Below are 25,738 nucleotides of genomic sequence, written 5' to 3'. Positions count from 1 at the left end.
GATATCCTTGTTATGTTCACAATTCAGCGGCGTCCTTCTTCATACATGTATGATACAAGGTCAGGCATGCTAGTAACACAGAAGTCTCCACGGAAACATTAAACTTGATGATGAAGATATTTCGGAAATGAAAGTTACAACCAGATAGCTGATTGCGCATAATGTTTAGTTTTCATGTTCCGACACTGGTAATTGAATATGGATCGTTTCCGCACGGGTCTCCTTGTACAACTGTAATCTGGCACATGGCATACTTAAATAAATCTAAGGAGACCATATTGTTGTATAAAATGTCACATTTGTCAACTGTCAATATCTTGTCGCATTTGTTTCGAGATAGATGAAACATAGAATGTCGTGTTTCTTTTCCTCAAAAATACAGTCTGATGAGTTCCTGAAAGCAAGAAATGGGCCTGTAGTCCAAAAGACTTCATATGTTATATATATCGACGAATTGAATTCTGAATGCATATTGGTAACTCCTTTGTTATTCCAGTGACCGCTTTATTTTACAAGTTCGTTAACTCTACGCGTCACTCGATTGGTTGGTTTGTAACATGTTGTCACCGTGACTCGTCCTATGACTCGTTGTTGTCACACGGATGAACGTCAGTGTTCTTGCGACGTTGCTAATTAACAACCAGACCACTATGCTAACTGATAACAATACAACATCTGTTTTTATGAACATTTTACTTTCGTATATACCTACAAATGTTTCTTGTTCCTTTGAATTTTGGCAGCAGAATAAGATGTTGTGGTGCAGTGAACGTATCAGACATTAAATGATTACTTCATTACTTCGGATTTCTTCATATTTTTTTTGTATTGAAAAAATGACCGTTTTAGATTTACACCCTGGAGTGACCTACCCGTGTGTGCCTATTACCGGATTTTTCATCCACCCCATTTGAAGATTTAGCAGTTGTCGAATATTTGATTTGTAATTATTCATTTTTTGTTTTAAATACTGTTCAAACTAAAGATTACCGAGTTAATTAATAATGTATATGACACATTTGTACGGTTTTGAATGTGATTACATAGCTGGAAACAAAAGCTGCGGGGTTGTCTCAGATGGTGTATGAGGTTTTATAAATCGAAAAGAGAAAAAAAATCTCATGATTTCATTTTACCACAACAAAATCTAAGCTACAAGCTTGGTACTAGTTACTGGTGATCAATATAGTTTGGCTTCCATTTAGCACAAGCATTAATTATATATCATGGTTATTAATGTGTTTGAATTACATACCCATAAATACCAGATCATGGTTATTACTGTGTTTGGATTACATACACATACATACTAGATCTTGGTTATTAATGTGTTTGATCTACACATACAGCAGCACTGCATTACTCTCGACATGTTTCTGGGTTAAATGTCGGTGAAGTGTGTTGTCCGCATCAATCATGTCCAGGAAGTGACGTATTCATTATCAAAATTTGTCTGGAGAGACTATTATGAAAGGGGATGGACGCTATTCTACAGCAGTAAAATTGATGATAAATCGACATAAATATGACAATCAGTTTCATATCATAACATGACATAATCTGATAGTCGATGTTTTCTAATTAAAGATATCATTGTAAAGGGGTTTAAACATTTGTCCAATCAGAGATAAAAACAAAATGGTATACCCGTAATGACTATGATGACTTTTATATTTTGTCTAAACATTTTACAGATATATCCTTGGCTGCAATGTCGAGTTCGAATATTTATAAATCAGACATTTTATAATAGTACACACTGGTGTACTTGTAATGGGGATAGGATTTTAAAGCAAACATTCTGGGACATAAGCTGTGAGATATATTCTATATTTCATAATGTACCGGGACTTTAAATTGGGGTAATCTTTCCTTTTAATCTAGTTATATAGAAGCTCCAAACATTCCATAGATCTTGTCTGTAGGCCTTTCTGATGTGGTAATATTATGAATATATATATCCGACTTGGTCGCTGGAGTAAGTTTACTCGGTTAAGTGACCCACAAATATCAAATTATACTGCTCCGTCATTTGGTATAATCTTTACCGAGGGAATAGAATACAAGTCTTATGTGCAGGCGACCACAAGTGAATTGTGGACACAGAAGTAGAGGTTTAGAACCGGCTAAGTTTGTGTAACTTATTCATTAACTCTTACTACAGACCATATTGGTTTGATCGAAGATGTCCGGCTATCTCTTACAATCTAACCGTGCCAGTTTCTTTTACCAGGTCCTGGCTTTGTTAGGTGGTCAATTATCTTAACTGTTTAATCACGAAAAAGCGTCCTGTCACTTGACTTTTAGCTAAAGTAATTAGATACGATGGGTGGGGCAAACATCTTAATTATATGAAATCCTGGAAGGGTTAACTTTCGAAGGGAAAACATTAAATCGCGTCATTACGTGATTAATATATAATGAATATTTTGGTTACTGTTGTAGAGAATATCATTACTTGTAACAGGAGGAAATATCTTTAGATATATCGATAGGTTCTGAACCAAGTGATGTTTCAAGTGTTTGTAAGATATCTCGTAAATGTGCCAGAACGTGAGTATGTTCTGTGAGATATGCTTCGGTAAAATCTTCCAAATTTTAACCATATTACGTAAACGTGCATTGAAAGGCTACTACAGACCACTGAATTTGAATTCATACCTGTAAAAGTCATTATAACGACTTTTTTCGCATTTAAAAGGGCGTTATTATTACTTGATTCGCGTTGTTATTTTCCTTCGAAAGACCCTTCTTGGCTTCTGTATAAATATATTATTTCTTTCGAGCATAAAAAGATTTTTTTATGCTGCTTTGCAGCTACCACAGTACGTTATGTTACGAACGTTAAACGTGTATTGACTTTTAAGATATCGAGAGAAACAAAAAAGTCACAGGTTCTGTGCGTACAAAAAGATATATCTTTTGAAATGAACAACTTTGTGTTGTCAGCTGTTATTGTTCTTAGTATACACATTTACATGTATGGTTGGGCTTTTGCTATTTCTGAGAGCTGCTCCACTTGAAGCGAAAGCTAAGAAAACGGGATAGTTATGAAGCACGTTTACACTGTATGATACCTTTAAAAAGGCACATTTAAGCGGTGAACGGTGAAAACATGTAGGAAAGCGTAAAGCCATAAGCCCCCTTGATTGGGGGTTAGAATATATCCCCTGTGTCCAAATGAATGTGGTAAAAGTCCACTAAAAAGGGCAACCTGCCTGTCGTGGGGTCCGACTCGTTAGTACTGAGAAAAGGGATCCTGGTAGTTGAGGGGTGGTTATGTGAGTTGTGCTTTATTCTCTAGCAGTCTCGCATGGCCTCCTACGCATCCGTACCGTAGTTTTGTCCCCTTGTTGTATTCCGATGTGGGTGAGGAGTACGGAAAGCAAACTCTAAACACCTAATTATGGTCACAAAAATAAAATAAACGGCGTTGTCCCTCATCATCAGATGACCATGATATCAACTATTTTATCGTCATACGGTCCTTGGAAAAGGAGAAATGTCATACGTTTCACCATTAATTATAGGAAAGATCAACACGCGGAACTTCAGAGTGTTAAAAAGTTGCGATCTGTGGAAGTAATCCGCCAGCAAGATGCCAATAACCTCTTGGGAATGACTCTTTGTTTTGATAGAGCTGTCCAGGTTGCCCCTCATTTATCCCTGACTGAACATATCAAAGAATATAATACGCTGTCCATACTTTAAGAAGAGAGTGAGGATGACATATTCAGTTACTTCAAGGAAACACATCAGAAGGTCGACCATGTAAAACGGATCAGGATGAATCGCGATGGGAGTATCCGCAACACCAACACATTCGTTCTTACTTTCAACACTCGAAATTCACTAAAAAGTGCTAAGATTGGAGTTATGGTCCACGAAGATGGGTCACCGATGGTGCTTGTTATGGTCGCGCTCAGTGTGCGAACTGTGGTGGGAGGCATATACATACTCCAAAGATTGCTCTGCTTGGCGCAAGGAAAAAGAGATCCTTCGCGTCAAGTACACTAACAACATTACTTTTCTTGAGGCAAGGACGATTGTTGAAACGAATGTGTCGGGTCCATCTTATGCGAGTCGTGTAAGGCTAGTATTCCGACTGTCATTCTGACCTGCGGCTTGCTGCATCAAAGAAGTCCTCTTCAAAACATTCATCACGATCACCATCAAAACACTGCCACAACAAAGTCAGAATCCTCAATCCCCATGAAAACCAGCCCCTAATCAAAAATGGAAGAAGCAACCCAAGCAAACAGATAGAAGGAAAACAGGGTCTTATGTCCCAATTCACACCTTCAACAAATTCTTCTCCCTGGAGGATATGGAGTACGAGGTAGCGACTTCCAGGGCCTCCATGATCTCTTAAAGCTGCCAAACCACCTAAAGTTGAACAAGTAGCCTGGCTTGTATCAATGATTACCCGCTTAATTTTTATTTATATTAGTAATAAACGATATAATAATCCAATGGAATTGTAGAGGTCTTCGATCAAGTATCTTCAACTGACTCAAGAAAATAACCCTAGTGTAAACTGCCCCAAGATACGTCCATTAATTTAAGGAAACATTCATTATTTAATTGCTTTGGACCTGTTAGCGACAAAGCAAAAGTAGGAGGCGTCGCTATCCTGATTGACAACCAAGTTCCTCACAGAAATATACAACAGAATATAGACCTATAGGCAATTGCTCTTAGTGTTACACTCCATAGAACGCTATTAGTATGTTCTATCTATCTCCATCCAAACACTGATTCTACGAACAGCGAACTTGATGAATTCCTCGCGCAGCTGCCTCCTCCATTCATACTTTTGAGTGACTTCAGTGGTCATAACAACCTTTGGTGCTAGCCCGACACCAATGAAAGAGGTACAAAAATTGAAAAATGTATTTTGGCAAATAACATTTGCCTTTTCAATAATAACTTTTTGGCATATCATTATTGGCATCCGTCTTCCTGAACATTCACACACATTGATTTAACGTTATGTCACCCATCTTTGTTACTTGATTACGAATGGACGGTATACGACGATTTCTGAGGAAGCGACCACTTTCCTATTTTTCTAAGGAAAAGTGAATATACAGAGAGCGATCATTGGAAATAACATAGCAGACTGGAGTAAATTTGAACATCTCAGTACAAAATTCTAAACACCATTGATTTCCTGAATTCAGAAGACTCAATAGAATCCTTTACTAGCGAACTTATTGAGATAGTCGAAGAATGTATACCAAAGTCCACAAAACACAAGAAAAATCTTGGATTAATGAAGATTGTTTTAAAACTATCAGAAATACGAAAACCGCCTCGGAGCAATTAAAAAATAACCTCAGAAGCAATAACTTCAACAACAATATTGTTAGGATAAAAGTCCGTGGAACTAGACATTTACACAAAAATTGGAGATCTTATGTGTCCAAGTTAAAATCCACCACGTCCACCAAAAAGGTTGGAATATGATTAAACGAATCGGTGGTAAAGCATCCTTCAAAACAATGGGATATATGAAAACATGGAAAATTTGCTACATCAAATTCTGATATTGCAAATGCTTTAGGAATCGCCTTTTCCAAAAATTCGTCTCCAAATAACTTTCCATTTTTTATTTTTTTTTTAAATTCGGCAGCAAGACCTGATGATATTCACTATCTGTTCCTGAAACATCTACCAGAGCTATCATTAGAAAAACTTCTTGATATCATTAATCATATTTTTAGATCGGGGTAATGCCCCAAGGTCATGGGAAAATATAACTGTGATTCCTACCCCAAACAGGGTAAAGATACGACAGATCCCCTAGTTACCGCCCAGTATCACTCACGAGTTGTGAATGTAAAATTCTTGAGCGGATGATAAATCCAAGATGAATTTGGCATCTAGAATCAAATCATATAATATCACACCTATCGTGAAAGCGGTTTTAGGTCTAAGCGAGGTACCAACGATCATTTGGTTAGACTTGAAACCTTTGTGTCTGAGGATTTTCTAATGTAGGAGCATTTGGTTGCTGTTTTATTCGATCTAGAAATGGCTTACAATGCAACGTGGAAATACGGCATAATGAAAGATCTTCAAGATATAGGTATTAGAGGTTATCCACAAAAAATATATTTTTAAAATTTTCTCTCCGATAGAGTATTCCAAGTTCGGAATGTAACGACGTTTTCCTATGTTAATCAGCAGGAAATGGGTGTACTACAAGGCAGCATTCTCTCTGTTACACTTTTATGACTTACAATTAACAGTTTTGTGAAAACTTTATCCCTTTCGATGGAGGGCACTCTTTATGTCATGACTTCATTATATGCTATCGATATAAACATATGAATAAAATTGAACAACAACTACAGCAATGTTTAAATATACTACATATTTTGGCAGATAAAAATGGAATTAAATTTTCATAAATCAAAAACTATTTGTATGAATTTCTGTCAAAAGAGGAGACAACACGACAATCAAAATCTCTCTCTCTCTCTCTCTCTCTCTCTGTGTGTGTGTGTGTGCGCCCTCCTTTCATCATACGTTTATATGCTGATGGTTTAAAAGATAATAATAAGGTTGCCGCGACAATGGTATTATCTTCTCCATTATCAATAGACAAAATATACCTGACGCGACGCCCAACTATTGCTGCTATCAAGCAAATCGTTATTGAATTAAACTCAGAAATTACAGGAAAATCGTAAAATTCAAGCATATTTTCTTTTAACCAACTGATTAACCTCAGTAATATTACGCTAACTGTACAAGGGAACAGTGGGTACAGACTAAAAGTGATCCAGGTCAATTCAAGTCAATATACGTTTATAAACTAGATATGGTTTTCTCTCTTACCTGAACAAATTTCCGTACATAACAGATGGTACAAAAAGTACAAGTAAAACACTGCATGAACAATACTTGGGCTTTAGTCTTTTGCTTGAAATGTTGCATCGCAAGAACACAGGCGTTTGTCGGTGAGACAATGCTTAGAAATAGGAAGAGTCAAGGAGACATTAAACCTGTAGCCAAACAACCCAAACAACTAACCAACCCAAACAACTAACCAAGCATCCAAAATTTGAAATCTGTCGAGATAGATCAAGTGATTGTTATCAGGGGAGATAATTAAGGTGAGAAAGTCTAGCTATGTTCGGTATCTATTGTGTAATTCGGTGACATATATTCTTTCTTTGATATCAATGTTTTTATAGCTCGACGTGATCAATCGATGACTTAAGTGAAGAATTTTATGATTTTTTTACAAAAAAAAAAGATAATGATAATAATAATAATAAAAAAAAAAAAATAATAAATAAATGAAAAAGACAAAACAAAACAAAAAAAAATGTTGATTATATTTAATCTGTATTAGGCAAAGGTGTACGCAAAGCCGACCTGGATCACTGGATTAGAAATCACGGGACTGAATATTTAAGTACCGATAATTGAATCCATAAATAAAACAAATGATTCGTCCACACAGGGGATGTAGGTACATAACTGACTGAAAATAGATACAAGGTATCTATATTTAATCAGACTTTATCTACATGCTGTCTGTTTATCCAAAATTTTATTTTTGACTTCAGTTTTGAAATGGCTTATACAAATATTGAAAAGAATGCAAATTTTAAAAAGTGATGTGAACACTACGCTTTGACTCTGTGCAGCAAAGTTGATAGAATTCAATACAGAATTCGCCGGACTAAATATTGGGGTTACCAAATCAGAGGTCATAATTTTTTCAGCAGTTTATTATATCTTGGTAAAAGATAAGATTTTCTTTATGTGGTTCACTGTAATTATGTCACCTTGTCCTGATTATGTTTGTATTGCTTTTAATCAGACAAAACTAACATGTATTCTTCACTTGCAAATCTACATACAACACAAAAAAAAATCAAATATGTTTTTGACAGATGGGGCTCACAAATATCTCATTTTTGATTGCGTTCGGTAGAACGGGCCGGGCTAGCTCAGTTGCTTAGAGCTTTGAGCTACGTAACCTCAGGTCACAATTTCTGAATTCCTCCAATTCCACCTTCAATCATTTACGCGGTGTTAATTCTGCACTTCCGTGCTTCCAATGAAAAGTAGGCCTAGAACAAGTAACACCCCCCCCTCCACCCCACCACACCCACTGCCATTTACCCCGTTTCTTTGACATACATTTAACAATGTCAAAATAAACTGTCAGTGTGGCGGTACCTGACAATGATAACGTTTTGTTTACTGATGGGAAACTTGATTACTTTAGGGACATGTTTAACGTGATGTTACTCTTTATCTAAATTTCCTTTAAAAATGTCAATATTATCTGAATATAAATACCACTGGAAAAAATGTCGGAAAAATAAATGCTTTGATAAACTCTAAACCATATGGGATTTAAATCTCAGTTTGTACATATCCGCAGTTTTCGCATCGGTTGAGATAATCAACTGTGAGTATATAGACAGAAGGTAAATCGCCATTACCAGTTCTCCCCTGTCTGTTTAATACACAATATCTCGTATATCTGACTGTGACGTCATAGGTCCGTGTGTACTTTTGTCACGGACGCAGTCAAGTGTGACGTAAGAGATGTCACCGGAGATTGACATAACAAATAGACACATTAACAAATTAAACTTTGTGTAATTATGGGTAGACTCTTTACGATACACTGGAGATGGCGTGCCTGACGCCACAACTATTGCTAGAGTTCCAGCTACATACAACCTAGACATGATCATATTGCTAAGAACCGTCAAAGATTTTTTTTTAAATCTACATGTAGTTCTTGCAGCTGTGGATCATCAACGACAAGCCTATAATATATGCAGCCTTCCTTCGAAATTTTATACAACTGGCATGGACTTTGATAACATTCGTCAGCCCTTACTTATGTATGCAAGGTTAAGTAAAATATATGGTAATTCGTGATCACCGACCTATTGTAAGTTAGGATGCCTTGATTTTTACAAATATCACAATCTTACCAATTCTGTGCAAGTTCGTAAGGATTTTTGTTTAGAAAAAGACTTACATATCCTCACTACACTCTGTGTAATTGTAAAGAATATTGGAATGTTGTGACAGATAACTTGGTGTTGGTAAAGTGCACTCACGAACTTCTAGTCTTTACCGTGTGTACTATTAGTGCACTAAGGTGAAAATGTTGGTCTACTCAACTATATACAACTCGAAATATTTCGGCATATGTTTTTGTAAATTGACATTATGTAATAATTCAAATAATATGTGCACACTTCAGAAACTCTTGAATAAGGAATGTTCGTCCATGTGAACAAGTCCATTAGATTTTTGCGCTGCAGTGCACCACTAAAAACTATATAAGATTCCAAGTCTAAAATTCTAAACGTGACATCCTTGTCATGTCGGATAGCTACGAGTACTCAGCTTTCAAGAAGAGGCAGAAATACCTTTAGCATTCTGGTAGATACAATATATAAATAACAACAAATTTTATCAATTCAAGAACTAACGGTGCTTCAATGATTTATAGTCTGGGACGATTAATAGCCAGCTATTAAATTAGACGGATATTCGGAAGTGTAACTTTCTTTGCTATATAGCCTTGTGTTTCAGGCATCAACGAGAAACGCACGTGCGTTGATTGACGTGTATGATGTCGATAGCGATATCTGATTAATGTTTCTGGTAAATATATTAAATTTCACTTGGTGGTAAATTCCACATTTGCATCGACACGTGCCCTTCCAAAATATTTCAAAAGCAGGCTAGCAAATGTACTGTAACCTGTAACACAGAAGGTCCGACCTCAGCGACTTTTTATCATCGATATTCCTTTAACTTCAATTATCCTTCATGGCAAATAAACAATATCGTACAGGTAAATAACTCTCAACGTCACTTGTAAATATTGTCCGAAACTTAAAAATAGTACAAAAATATCAAAGTAGACACCATTGTAAACATCCCTTGGCCTTCCTACTTGTAAATGGTCGTTGTTAATGAATGATCATTTGCAATGACCCTTTGACTTCATAGTTAATAACCCTTCATAGAAAATGACCCTTGACCCTCATAATTGATAGCCTTTCATAGTAATTGACCTTTCACAGAAAATAAGCCTTCGCCTTTAAAGTAAATAACTTTTGTAGTAAGTGACCAGTGTAATAGTTATTGACCGTTTATCATATATAACCCAACTGTAAATAACCTTCGTAAAACAGTGTTGATAACCCCTCTGATATACCCTTCAGGATAACAAATGCCCATCACAGATAATATGGTCTGATAGAAGTTAACACTAAAAGATAACAAATTAAAAACATTGACAATAAATTTGTCCCTTACGTTATTTGATAATTTTCCATAGTTTTAGACAGCTCTATAAGCAGTAAACGAAATCAGGAAATAATTAACATTATGGTACGTGTACATCAGATCTCTTGACGACTGAACCCAACATTTCCTTCACTAATCCAACTATACTTATAAGCCCATGGTACCGGACAACCCAACAGCGCTATTAGCTTTACAGCGTCGGCTACCGGATATGTTCATAACGCTACAGTACAGACAACCCAATAGTACTATTAACCTTACAGTACCGACAACCGGACAGTACTAATAACCCTACGGTACCGACAACCGGACAATACTAATAACCCTACAGTACCGACAACCGAAGAGTACTAATAACCCAACAGTACCCACAACCGGACAGTACTAATAACCCTACAGTACCGACAACCGGACAGTACTAATAACCCTACGGTACCGACAACCGGACAATACTAATAACCCTACAGTACCGACAACCGGAGAGTACTAATAACCCAACAGTACCGACAACCGGAGAGTACTAATAACCCAACAGTACCGACAACCGGACAGTACTAATAACCCTACAGTACCGACAACCGGACAATACTAATAACCCTACAGTAACGACAACCGGACAGTACTAATAACCCTACGGTACCGACAACCGGACAATACTAATAATCCTACAGTACCGACAACCGGACAGTACTAATAACCCTACAGTATCGACAACCGGACAGTACTAACAACTCTTCAGTACCGACAACCGGACAGTACTAATAACCCAACAGTACCGACAACCGGACAGTACTAATAACCCTACAGTACCGCCAACCGTACAGTACTAATAACCCAACAGTACCGACAACCGGACAGCACTAATAACCCTACAGTACCTACAACCGGACAGTACTAATAACCCTACAGTACCGACAACCGGACAGTACTAATAACCCTACAGTACCTACAACCGGACAGCACTAATAACCCTACAGTACCTACAACCGGACAGTACTAATAACCCTACAGTACCGACAACCATACAGTACCAATAACCCAACAGTACCGACAACCGGACAGTACTAATAACCTACAACCGACAATTCAACAGTGTGAATACTCCTTTAGCACCAACAGACCCTAAACCAACAGTACAAATGATCCTGGACTAAACCCTTACCTTAGCACCACATCAAACAATACAACATAAAAACTACAACATCAGTAGTCTAACAATAACAACAACCCAGCCATAGCAATAATGAGCCCTACAATCCCAGCCCTTCATGACAACACGTCTGTCAACATAAACAAGCATACCGAGTATTGCTAATATATCAAACCCCTGTGAGGAACTAAGCCGCTAGAGCGCTGAAAATGATTTTCTGAAAATAATAATGGTGACCTTGACATTAACTCAACAGCCCCGAAATTCTTACTTGTTCAAGACATTTTAGTACTTTTAAAGTAAGTGAGCTCCAGAAGTGAAGTTGGGTTGTAAGTGCTACTTACAAAATATTATTCAAAATCAAATCGATCTGAAATTTTCTGTAATATAAACCGGAAATGATTTTCGCTGATTTGTGTTCCATTCTGATTATAAAGAGTATAGGCTTAAATTATTAAAATGTATTTAAATTTATAATTTTAGTATAAAACTTTCCATATTAAAATTTATAATTATATTTGATATTCATATTTAATAAAGACATATGATCAATTATAAATTATGATCCGAGTTCGTTTGACAATAGCCTCCGGTGTCCCTCCAGTTTATCTTTTGTTTTCATGTGTATATTCAAATAGCTATTGGTCTAGCTGTATAACTGTCATGTATTGATTTCAAACGGTTTCCAGGGAGGTTCAGGCGAACGAGATAGACGGGCACTAGGGATCGAGTAATTGAGTTTGTATGAATCATTAGGATTTTGGCGAAGCAGTGGATTTTAAGTTTCCCCAAAGGAAGCGGATTTGAGGGGTTGACATATTACACAGTACAGGCATGCACAGCGATGAGATATGTTAGGGAGCAGGAAACACTTACATTGGGCAACTATTTTTAAAAAAACCGTGAATACTACATCCGATAAAAACAAAAATGCACTTATGTAAACTTTAACTCACCGGTAAACGATAGTCTGAAACGGTGCGTTAAGTAGTTGTAATTACGGTTTTTGGAATTAAAATTTGGGGATTTATTTCATATTTCTGAATTCTTATTCGAGGTAAAACTGATCAACTTTCATTTCAAAGGGATCTGATCTTTTTCCATGGCACGACTTAAAGTAAGCAGAACCAATAACGTTCCCGTCAGATTGAATACACATGAAAAAAAAACCCCACACTATGCGCTTTTACCATGATCCAAATTACCAGTTTTAATCAGTCATATGTAAATATTCACATATTTTGTCAAGTGATGTTGAAGTCTATACATGTTCAGAGTGTGAAAAATGTAACGCCATCTAAACGTTTGTTTCATACGACGTCACACGACGTGCAAGATAGCGTCAAAATGAAACTGAATCTAGATAAAGGTTTTAAAGTGGAATGCCTTTCAAAAGTGTTAGATAGTCCATAAGTATCATTCCAACTTTTACATGTAATATTTTTGTGGCTCACAAAACTCAAACGTGTAATAGACTCGTGCGTATTATTTGGCATTGCTTTTGCATCTTACATTGCAATTAATTACCTCGTGAAAATTATGTAAAATCAAACAAACAAATTGGGCTTTGATCATAAGAAATTTGTTGTGTGCCTGCAAGTTTTTAAAAAAGTAATTGCGCATATATACGCTGCACGTAAAATACAAAAATGTATTTATAGCTCGTCGAAGTGTGAATGGAGGAAATAATTGCGGCTGCGCGATGATTGCTCCGGTAGCTGCAGCAATGTAGAGCTAAGTGAGGCTGGGTAGCTATCTCGGTATAGCGATGTCTATATTACCAATGAAATTGATTGTGAAACTAAACATGTATCATGTGATCCAGGTATATATAGTCACACTGAGGACGGTCACAACACTAGAATGACAACAGACTTATTCTGTATCAGTGAACTATTGACTCAATCATTGCAGTATTTATAAATTTAAGACGAGATAATCTTGCTGTGTGTTGTTAGGTATCAGATAACCTTTAACCTTGACATGCTTTCAGTGTGGTTTTGGGATATTGTCAACTGCATGTTCGTGATATTATACCGGATTTAGAACACTGGAGTTTATTTCTAAGCAGGTTTGTATTATAAAATTGGTGTGAATTGCTTACAGGTTCAGTGGGCCCAGATAAGTTACAATATGTTTAACATGTCTATCACATCACTAATTTTATGAATTTTTTAAACATACGATTCCATGAGGTAGAAATATTTGTTTGTGAAAGAGGTAAGAATTAAGTAAAATGGCTCTACCAAGTTCCAATCCATTTTTTTCTGATAATGTCACTTATTTTATTGGCGACTACACGTGGTCCCATCCGATCTTTTATGTAAGAAGTATAATTGTTGTGATAACATATAACACTATATATAGGTTTGTCCTAAAAACACCATCTCGTTTTTTAAAATTCACTTTCAATTGTAGTGCAATGTTCAAAAGTAATTCAGTGCACATGCTGTGCTTCAGTTGTAATGCTTCACTATATTGCTCCAGGACAATAGACTTGTCTACAAGGACACCTGTCATAAACGAATATTGTCACACACACATTTTGTTCTTTAAAGAGACTTCTAAAATGTTACTTTAAGACTTTTTACGATAAGTTCATACAAAGTACAAAATCTCCATTATACACATGCATCTAACATCTGGATCAGATTAAAATTTTTGTGTTTTGTGTTTTAGACAGTTAGATTGGAGAACCTCTTTGACACGGGGAGGAAGCAATAAAGCATTATATTTGACAAGAATGAAATTTCCTTAAATCAAGTCCATAATTTTGCGGTGAACGAATAGAATTGAGAAGTGATCAGCATGGTCTGCATTATGTACGTACTACCAACTGTGTAGAATTCCGATAGTGAATAACTCCAGGCAGGTCTTAGTTATGACCATCTGTGTTGGTCATTTGTAATCGCCTGCAGACCAATCTGGTCAGATCCCAATACACACCGACCGGAAGTTAGGACCGCGTATTGTTTATCTGGCAACGGATGTTCTTATGCAACATATTTGCATATTTTATGAAATAATAATGATATTGTTCTCTGAAGCAATATAACCAGTCATGTAATTGTCATACATATTGTAGTATTAACTGGTCTAACACAATCTCAATGTAGAGGAAATCCATATTGACAAGTGATGTTTACTTACGACATCGTATGTTCACTGCTATCTTATATCTATTGAAACTCTCTCCTCAGATCCATGAGCATGTCCTGATTAACGGGGTCGTAATGCTGCTGGTATCAATTACATCATATGTATTTTCATTGTTTCAAATATGACGTCACCGAGCTTCATGACGTCATAAATACGCTGCATTGTGATATCACATGGAGTCAAAACTTTGATAAACGAGGACAACTGTCTTGTTCTATAAAACACGAGACAAGATTTAAAATCATATAGCGAAGTTTCATGCATGTCTACTGAAACATTGTTTTTAAATCACAAAGATGAAATATTACATTTCGACGTGAGTGAAATCTTACGCCAGTTGTATTCAGCTGTAAAATCTAAAATAAATTCCATACCTGTATGTATAAGAGATGTAAAATTATTGATATATTCTAGGTAATTTTCGCTATATTAAATGAAATATTACATTTATATTTAGTTATTTTAAGTTAGATTTATATAAACATATGTTTATTTTTTCATCCTGTTTTTGTTTATTAAATATCAAATTGCTCTGCTCTACAAATTTTACTTCCGTGATATAATCTCCAGATAATCACGTGATATTAACAGCTGAGACAAACAAACCCGCATGGACATGTGTAACGTCTGGTCACGATAAACTCGAAGACGATTAAGGGATTAGAAATAATAGGATAATGTAACAGTTATACAGTTATATAAAAACACCACAATCTAACACGGAATATTTCTATTGTAGCTTTAATCATGGCGAGGTACGGACAGTCAGAGTCGGATGGGATCTTGATTAACGGATCGTTCCTCAACGGGTCGGATGAGGATGCAGAGAACGGAACGGATTTTGAATCGACCTTGAAGAAACCAATGGTGTCTTTAGTCGTTCCAGCGGTTATGTTTGCTGCTGGCGTATTTGGGAACATTTTGGCCCTGGTGGTCCTAGGATGTTCTTCAAGAGAGCACAAAAGAACTGTATTTTATCGTTTGGTCGGTGGTTTGGCAATGACGGACTTATTTGGAACAATGTGTACATCACCTGTCACGTTAGTCATCTATGCTAATAATCTTAAGTGGGTCGGAGGTCAAAGTCTCTGCAATTATTCTTCATTCATGCTTATTTTCGCGGGATTTACAACACTGTTTATCGTATGCTTCATGGCACTGGACCGATACATCGCTTTGACCCATCCGTATTTCTATAGCGCCAAAATAACTCACCACAAAGTCAAATATATTCTTGGCGCCCTCTGGGGAGTTGCTTTTTCGTTGGCATGTCTACCATTGATAGGACTTGGAGAAAATGTGCTACACTTTCCAGGAACGTGGTGTTTCTTTGATTTTCGCGGGAAAGAACTACGCGTGAAGATGTTTGCCTATCTGTATTCGTTCATCGGTATCGGTGTCATCCTCGCCATCTTCATCCTCAATATCATTGTGATAGCAACGGTGTGGAAAATGCGCCAGATGACCAGTGTCCAAAATTCCTACTCTAATATTAAATGCTTAGACAGTGAAATACAAATGGTTATCTTTCTGGTTGGCATTCTGGCAGTGTTCGGACTCTGTTGGGCTCCGCTTATGGTAAGTACGGTAGAAAGTACATATTTCTATAAAATATAAGCAGGGAAAAGAACAATATTCGGACTGTCTTGAAGTTTTGAATTTGTGAAATCTATATATCAGTTAAAAGTTCATGAAGACATGTGTCCAATACACTGATGAAATGTCACTTATTGACAGAATATCCGCAGGTACTTCCTTATTGTATGTTGGCCATCTTCCACTCCCTCAATCTCGCTCTGTCGACCTAAAATCGACAGAGCGAGATTGCGACAACGCGACGGCGATAAAGTGAGAATGCGACAAAATGGCCCTAGCCGGCCTCTATAGCATCGTGGAGAAAACATCACACTATGATTGCTGAAGGCCGAAATAATACCAAATGTACATCAGATATATCACAAATAGATATCGGGTTTTACGAATAGACATCTGATAACAGACATATGAATTGATGAAATATCCTTACAATGTATATATTTTTCCTGTCAGATACGTAAAAGGTCAAACAGGTTGAAATTAATTTGGATAATAAATTTCATGTCGCCATTCCCTTCTTGTATGTTACGAGTTATACGATTAACATAACTGATTGATCAATTCATTATAAGGATTGAAGACCATTTTATTTTTCAGTTAACCGTTGAATGCGTTATTTGATGTCAGAGAACACGCACATGCACAAAATTACACAAAATAGCTGAGAAATACTTGGTCGGGGTTGTAATAGCTACCAGTCCTACACACATACAACACGACACGAGCAGAATGGACGATGTGGAGTATGAAAGCAGGAACTAGACAAATCAGAGTCTTGTCAGTTTTCATAATAATTTAAAAAAAGGTAGAAGTTAATGTTGATTTAGGTTATGTAAAGGCACTTTCGGATTCCATAAATTTGAAATTAATTATTTCTAGTTATACGTTACAAGAAATTATAATAATTAACAGAGTTAACATTTGAAAATGGATTTCTGGTTACATATAAGCTAACGGAGCTTAATGACACGGACCAGGTCATGGCCTTCAGGCTTCATATTAAATACATAAACAACATATATCATCCGTATATGTGCAAGAATGACAAATTATGTCGCACGTATTTCAAGTGTTTTCAAAGTAAGGTAACATATGTTTCTGATGTAATGTTCAAACTTATTTATTTGCCAACAACCATGACAGGGGAAAAAGGCGCAATTTATCATATTATCATCAATACTCTCTCCTCCAAAATATGTACAAAATTTACAAATATTGACATAAAAACAAAGACTTGAACAAACGGCGAACAGGCCCGTAAAAGTTATATGGAAATAAACCGCTTTAAATGTATAATACTTACTATTCATCATATTACGGACCTAGCTACTTTTATTTATTTCTCGTCAGATCCAAAGTGTGTATAACTAGTTTTACTATTATAAAGTGAATGTCCCTTATTCAATAGTTTTACCAGGGAGTGTTTGTCATTTTTTTATATACATGTGGATAATAATCAAAATAAGTGATCGTTACATTTTTGTTGATTTTAAAATTCTTGCGAGAGTTCGCAATGATTTTTTTAACAATTAAGATCCTTTTGTCGCCGCGTCTGGTACAAACAGGGACAATAATGACGTCATCTCTGACCGTATTAAGGTGTATTCCCATGAGGGTTTAAGTAAAGTTTTTCATGACTACATACTATTGCTACAGTATCATTTTATGATACTAACCAAAGGCTCTTTCCTTAGGGATCCGTTCGGGTTCCGTATCAGTCACGTAAATAAATGCATATAAAACCAAGAAACGTTTCCGAAACCTAATTAATATTGACTTTGTGGATCGTGTTAGTTCAGTCGATTCGAGTGTATACCTACATAGGATCAGGTGAGGTACCAGTGTATACCTACATAGCATCAGGTGAGGTACGAGTGTATACCTACATAACATCAGGTGAGGTACGAGTGTATACCTACATAGGATCAGGTGAGGTACGAGTGTATACCTACATAACATCAGGTGAGGTACGAGTGTATACCTACATATTATCAGGTGAGGTACGAGTGTATACCTACATATTATCAGGTGAGATACGAGTGTATACCTACATAGGATCAGGTGAGGTACGAGTGTATACCTACATATTATCAGGTGAGGTACGAGTGTATACCTACATATTATCAGGTGAGGTACGAGTGTATACCTACATAGGATCAGGTGAGGTACGAGTGTATACCTACATAGGATCAGGTGAGGTACGAGTGTATACCTACATAGGATCTGGTGAGGTACGAGGGTATACCTACATAACATCAGGTGAGGTACGAGTGTATACCTACAAAGGACCAGGTGAGGTACGAGTGTATACCTACATAACATCTGGTGAGGTACGAGTGTATACCTACAAAGGATCAGGTGAGGTACGAGTGTATACCTACATAGGATCAGGTGAGGTACGAGTGTATACCTACATAGGATCAGGTGAGGTACGAGTGTATACCTACATAGGATCAGGTGAGGTACGAGTGTATACCTACATAGGATCTGGTGAGGTACGAGTGTATACCTACATAACATCAGGTGATGTACGAGTGTATACCTATATAACATCAGGTGAGGTACGAGTGTATACCTACATAGGATCAGGTGAGGTACGAGTGTAAACCTACATAACATCAGGTGGAGTACGAGTGTATACCTACATATTATCAGGTGAGGTACGAGTGTATACCTACATAGGACCAGGTGAGGTACGAGTGTATACCTACATAGGATCAGGTGAGGTATGAGTGTATACCTACATAGGATCAGGTGAGGTACGAGTGTATACCTACATAGGATCAGGTGAGGTACTAGTGTATGTCTACATAACATCAGGTGAGGTACGAGTGTATACCTACAAAGGATCAGGTGAGGTACGAGTGTATACCTACATAACATCAGGTGAGGTACGAGTGTATACCTACAAAGGATCAGGTGAGGTACGAGTGTATACCTACATAGGATCAGGTGAGGTACAAGTGTATACTTACATAGGATCAGGTGAGGTACGAATGTATGTCTACATAACATCAGGTGAGGTACGAGTGTATGTCTACATAACATCAGGTGAGGTACGAGTTTATACCTGCATATGATCAGGTGAGGTACGAGTGTATACCTACATAGCATCAGGTGAGGTACAAGTGTATACCTACATAACATCAGGTGAGGTACGAGTTTATACCTACATAGGACCAGGTGAGGTACGAGTGTATACCTACATAGGATCAGGTGAGGTATGAGTGTATACCTATATAACATCAGGTGAGGTACGAGTGTATACCTACATAACATCAGGTGAGGTACGAGTGTATACCTACATAACATCAGGTGAGGTACGAGTGTATACCTACATAGCATCAGGTGAGGTACGAGTGTATACCTACATAGGATCAGGTGAGGTACGAGTGTATACCTACATAGGATCAGGTGAGGTACGAGTGTATACCTACATAGGATCAGGTGAGGTTCGAGGTGCGTGGCTGTACACGCTTTACCCGTGCAGTTTTGTGTTTCTGAGGAAACCAAGTGTTCTTGACGAGATGCGACGGGCCTTCCGTATGTTGCTTAGTGGGGTAGGTTCGCTACTAGAAAACCACTCTAGACATACTAGCACATATTCCCCGAAAACATGGTAAGCTTTTTTTCGGCTAGCTGTCGCCATCTGTTACGGAAATCGAATTATTGAAATGAAATATTTAAAAATAATAATATAAATAATATAAAAATTTAACAACAGTGGAATTCGGGAAGAAGGAATGCTACTATCCAGAAGTAGAAACTGCCATCGTCCTGCCGTCGTCATGCCAGGGCATTTACCAGATCAAAAAGTGTAAGCACAGGTTGTCCAGAGGCACAAATATTACACTGATAGAAGAGAGAGTTGTTTAAGTATTCGGTTCTCAGACAAAAATGTCACACATATTTTTATATAAGTTAATATCACCTGCAATAAATCAATCTTCCAGTAGCGGTGATCCTGACTCAGAAAGTATCAGCGACTTTCATTGTACGTGTTTAATCTACTAGTTACTGGCGGAGCGGCGGAATACTGAGAACACACGAATGGTCACAGACAGGAAAATGTGTACTTTGTTATTTCTTGAGATCCGCTTGGTGTAAGATAAATTGTGCTCGCCTCCTTCAAAAAAAATAAGCTTAAGTAAGCATTTTTACATGTATATGTACGATTCGTCTGCAATCAGTAAAATAATAAGTCGAACTTTCAACGCTAATGTTTGGCAGATATTACACACTGATGAAAACGCTGACAAGATCTTATGATCGCTATCGATGTGAAGTTAGATGTGTTAGATGCTTGTTAGAATGACTTGTGGTTCCGGTGTCATTACCCGGGTTCTCATTTGAGAACATGACATTAATTCAATTGACCAAGAGTGACTTGGCGGATGCTGTTTTTGATGAAGCAGAAGACACTTACTATTCTGGAACACCTGGTCTTATTCTCATTTCCATGTTGTTCATACCATGCCCTACTTTTTTTTTATAATTTTAACTCATACAAATAAATAAATAAATAAATAAATACTATCTGTTAAATCCCACGTAAACAGTTGATTTAATAAGATTACTATCAAATTGTATCGGTATGCTCAATGCAAATACGAAGGGCATCCGGGCACTCCACGAGCGTTGACGTATTAAAAGCAAAAGAAATCTGATCAATTGAGAATGATAAAACCATTAATGGGCGATTCACGGTTTAAAACGCTTTGAATTAATTTGTTAAGAGTTGACATCGGTCTACTTCTCATGCTATGAATTTGATCACAAATGGAGCCGTTTCATCAAACCTTTATATTCTATGTCAAACAAAGGCGACACAAGGTCATCACTTTATCCGTATAACAGATGAAATCAAATTCCGGACTGGATATTCCGTATTTACAATAGAACAGATATAAATCTAAATAAAATACTATCACTGGGTATAAAATATTAACATGTTATCTCGCGAGAGACAACGTATCAATTTAAGGCTCATCTCTTCCATAGTCTATTAAATCAATCAAACTTTCACCAGCACATTGATCAAACGGCACTCGTTCAGCGTTTGATTTCATGGTTCCGTTGTCATAAAATTAACTGATATCGCAAATGGATGTTTACTGATCATCGTCTCAATCTATACATTTTTGTTCGGACTATCGCTACCAAATATATCTAATATCTCCACGGATGTCACTTTCACTGGAACTGTTAATGGACGCTGTGGTTAGATAGGAATCCATAACATAATTTGTCGTCAATTAGCCATTATTTCTTGAATTTATGTCACGAAAGTAATACTTGTCTAATGATGAAAGTTACACATCTGTTAGTACTGGAGTCTTGTTCAGAACTAAACAGTTTACTCTTTCAATTTATTGTTCGTAGTTTTAATGTAATTATTTGGAAATTCTCTGTTATTCTGGCGACCTGCATTTCATAACGTACCTGTAGAAAATAGCTTAAAAGTTACTAGGTTGAAATTATTTATGATAATTTCTGACATTGCACAAAATATGATAACTTTACATATAGACTTCACGAACAAAAGACGAGTATGAAGCGTACTAGCACTTACGTACGTAGTGAACGAGAAGATATAGAACGAGTTTTTGGGCTGGACTATAATCCTATGGAAATCAAAATTATCTATCCTCTTGTGATTTTATCTAGACCTTAATACCCTCTTATCTATTTGGTCACTGTGATTCATAACCAAAAGAATTAAATACCATGCTGGTAATGAACAGAGATTTAGAGCACTACTGTGACCTGCAGAGGCGGGCCGCGTTCTCACGGGTCCAAAACAATCGTCTCTAACGAGGCAGGGAAGTGGCGTGTAGCAATGCATTATGGGAATTTAGTGATAAATGTACAATAATATGTGATCATAAAGGGCGAGATAACACATTCAGTAGAGTTTTATCCTACGAGTCCTCAGTTGCAGACCACAAGGGACGTAGTTTAATCCTTCCTAACCGTGGCGACTTATGTTTCTAAGGAAGCCGAAAAACAGTCCGAGCTGTGCTGACATGGTAATGTGTTTTGGCAAGACACCCTATTCTGATAGCTCTGGAAGGCATACGATTGCCTCCCGTATATTGTTCAGTGAAATATCGACCAGTTAGTACAGGGCGACTCCGTCTTAGCAATACACCCAACCAATTAAAAGCACAAAGAACAAACAAATACACGGGGAATTGAACCGTTTCGGTGATGAACAGAGATTTAGTGCAATATTCTACAACAATCGTGTCAAACGAGGCAGGGGAGGTATTACATATAGATACATGTTGCAATGCATTATGGGGAGATCTATTAAGTCTTCCTGAATTTAAATTCTTAAAATGAATAATCTTATTGACCAGTCCCTATGTTATAATTAATATATAAAATATGATTGAAAATACATAAATAGATAAAATCATGTAAGATCAAGAAATTGAACAACAATAATATTTGACTGCAGACCCCTCCTCCTGACTCAATGGACTCAATGGTCCTAGGCGACGTAAGATTATAATTTCGACTTCTGAGAAGTTTATATTAAATATGACTATGATAAACAGGAACAGGACATAATTTAATTGTACATACATGTAAATACATATATGTAAATACACACTGAATTAATATAGATGTGAAGAGCTTGTTCATCTTTCCGTCAAGGCATCCATACATCCAAGTGTAACCACCGACTGTAATTTAATAAAATTAACAATTTTATCGAATTGATATTTACATAAAATCAATCGATTCGTTTGTTTTATTGACGTGTCTATGACACGCTACATTTTGCATTTTCAAAAACAGAGAAAAATATTCAATTTCGATGTTAACTTAGATAGTGAATGGAAATACCGACATGTCAACATAATCATAATCCAAACACAAATTCAAAAAGACTTGGACAAAATATGATCAAAAGAAAGATTTACATGTAGACTTCTGAAGAATTACAAGAAGGATAGGACCAGGTGTTCCGGAAGAGTAAGCGTCTTCTGCTTCGTCGACGACATCCGCCACGTAAATGATACTGCAAGTAATGGAATAGGAGACTCTTTCGATTTTCCTCCAAAAATTGAGTGTATCGTAAACACCCGAATCGTTTTTTTTTTAAAGAGATAGTGTTTTGATTTTATTACAAAAGACAATTTTATACAAAAATAAGTAAATAAATAAAAAGATAAAATGAAATAGAAAAACAAAACAAATAAAAATAATAGATAGATAAATGAACACGCAAACAAAACACAAAAAAATAAAAATAAAAGAACAAAGCATCAAGCAAGCAAATAAAAATCAGAATGTGAGATGGGAAGTAAAACATTACTTTCCATCAAGTTGTTTACGTGTTACTAAAAACGAGCCAGCAGATATTAAATTGAATATTAACAATTCATTATTTACTCGAATGAATAACACTCCCTATTGTAAAGCATTCAGAACATTCACGCTACAAACAGAGCAAACCATCACATTTCGATCAGATCTCATTGATGTCAAATTTATAGTGGCTATGACATTTGATAACCTGTTTTATATGTGGCCATATTTTGTCTCATTTCCATTGGATCCACTCAGATCAACAAAACATTCCCGTAATGCCTTTGTAATGTTGCCGGTTTTCATACAATGTACTTCGTACGCAATATTATGTAGAAAGTTACGAAATATAGGGAAAAAATTGGTTTTTTTATGCTTCTTATTTTTGTTTTGTTTTTGTTTTACTTAATATCAAGAGCATATGTCAAACAACTGGCCACAATAAAGTTTTCTTGGTTTAATACAGGGATGTGAAATGGAAGTATTAGTGTTGGCTATGTGCAGTTATTAGATGAGGATAAGAGCTCTTCAAAGAGTTTGGTAATAGTGAAATTGAATTAAAATACATCTTCGGATCACGTGTAAATAGCTGAAATGATATACAACATTGGAATAAGACAACAACAGACACAAACAAAGTGATCTTCAAAGACTTGGGGTTTAGTTTATCTAAAACATCTGTTACCGTTAACGAAATAAATATCCCAAATCCCAGTCCATCAAAAGAAGGTTGAAAAAGGATCGTTATATGAATCTACATTGTACAGTTGAATATCCTCGTGGGAAAGATTGTTTTTTATTATAATTACACACACGACCTCGCTCTCTGATGATAAGATATAAGACTGACAGAAAACGAAACATAAAGTGTAAAATAGTTGCCCGTTTTCTACCGGAGTTCGACGTAACGAAAGTTTGATGTCATTGTTTTTACATGGAAATAGCGAGGAAGTTTATGGCGGAAATCTGATATGGTAGATATCATATTGAAGACATTGAGTGTCCTGACATATGGAATTACGTGTAGGCTGGATTTGTTGAGATGTCAGTCATTTAATTAACAGATGTCTAATTACATAATACAATCAGCCATTAATGGTGATGGGGTCAGAGGTAACCTTAATCAGCCATTTCTTTGGAAAAACGTTTTATTTGAAACAACTAATGCAACATAAAGATCTTACAAAAATCCTGCACCCTTTCTTTCTTATATTGCTTCGAATGTAATAGATATTACGTTATTATACATTTATCTCGTTACAGGTCCGAGTCCTCCTGATTCAAGTGGCTGGACATATTGGGACCGAGAAAGATGACCTTCTGGTCATTAGACTAGCCTCATTTAACCAAATCCTTGACCCATGGGTATATCTTCTCTTTCGGAAGGAGCTGTTCCTTAGATTTTACACATTTAACAAACGGCTATGTAATGATACCTCACGAAAGCTGAAACAAAGTTCACTGCGAGGAGGAAGCAAAAAACAGTTTTCACCGGAAGTGACGATTCGGAAAGCGACTCTCATCGAATGCCTCGATTCCAACTCCCCTAGTAAGGCATCTCATTGTTCATCAAAACCTAATAGCCCAAAACGGTTTATGTTTGGTCAAAACGGCGAAAATTACAAGATTTGTTCTCAGGATGGTGAACAATCTAATATGCGTTTGTTGGACGGAGAAAGGACTCGAATGTGTTCATTTGAAAACGATAACGACCCGGAAGCGAAAGTGAAATCAGATGTCGATGATACTTTACATTCAAATAGACTCCAGGAAAATATTAATCCTGACAATGAAGAAAGAGTTATGACAAAACAATACGTTGTGTGACGCTTTCCGTTTAACGTTGCACCGTCCTGTTTATATTTCTCTGTGGTTAAAATAAAAAAACCATACGCAAAGTTAAATATACTTAGTAATACAATTGTTATGATTCATTAAGATTTAAAACACTTTTTAGATTCTGTTGATTTACTTAATTTGTTGGTATTTTTGTAAAATACTCTAAGAAATCCATATATATATATATCAATATAGTTTCTTGGCTTTCTAAAACACTATCTACCTCTGCTAAATTATTATTTTACAATGCATATGATTTTATACCGGTGATGTATACCAAGTGAAACCTGTCCAGACCTTAGCACAGTAAAACAAATGTATCCGGGCGTAATAGGCAAGATATCTGACCTCATGTGTTCCTAAATT

At 36.5% G+C, this 25,738-nt stretch overlaps 1 protein-coding gene across 1 annotated transcript; it reads left to right on the top strand.

The window, feature by feature from the left end:
• Nucleotides 1-13,451: 13,451 nt before the first annotated feature.
• LOC132562649 (prostaglandin E2 receptor EP4 subtype-like) lies at nt 13,452-25,360 on the top strand. The gene is made up of 3 exons (XM_060227404.1): nt 13,452-13,529; nt 15,357-16,195; nt 24,797-25,360. The coding sequence occupies exons 2-3, from the start codon at nt 15,365-15,367 to the stop codon at nt 25,358-25,360; spliced, it is 1,395 nt and encodes a 464-aa protein (XP_060083387.1). The 5' UTR covers nt 13,452-13,529; nt 15,357-15,364.
• The last annotated feature ends 378 nt before the right edge of the window (nt 25,361-25,738 follow it).

Source organism: Ylistrum balloti, unplaced genomic scaffold, assembly GCF_031769215.1.
Source record: "Ylistrum balloti isolate Yb309-2 unplaced genomic scaffold, AGI_CSIRO_Ybal_v1 Utg371472, whole genome shotgun sequence".
NCBI classification, from domain to species: domain Eukaryota; kingdom Metazoa; phylum Mollusca; class Bivalvia; order Pectinida; family Pectinidae; genus Ylistrum; species Ylistrum balloti.
The sequence above is the reverse complement of the archived record's forward strand: the minus strand, read 5'-3'. Positions and strand labels throughout refer to the sequence as shown.

Bases quoted from the DNA above. Each gene is read 5' to 3' on its own strand.
- LOC132562649 (XM_060227404.1), top strand. From the start codon at position 15,365: ATGGCGAGGTACGGACAGTCAGAGTCGGATGGGATCTTGATTAACGGA. The intron at 16,196-24,796 runs GTAAGTACGGTA...ATCTCGTTACAG, and splicing joins TCTGTTGGGCTCCGCTTATG to GTCCGAGTCCTCCTGATTCA.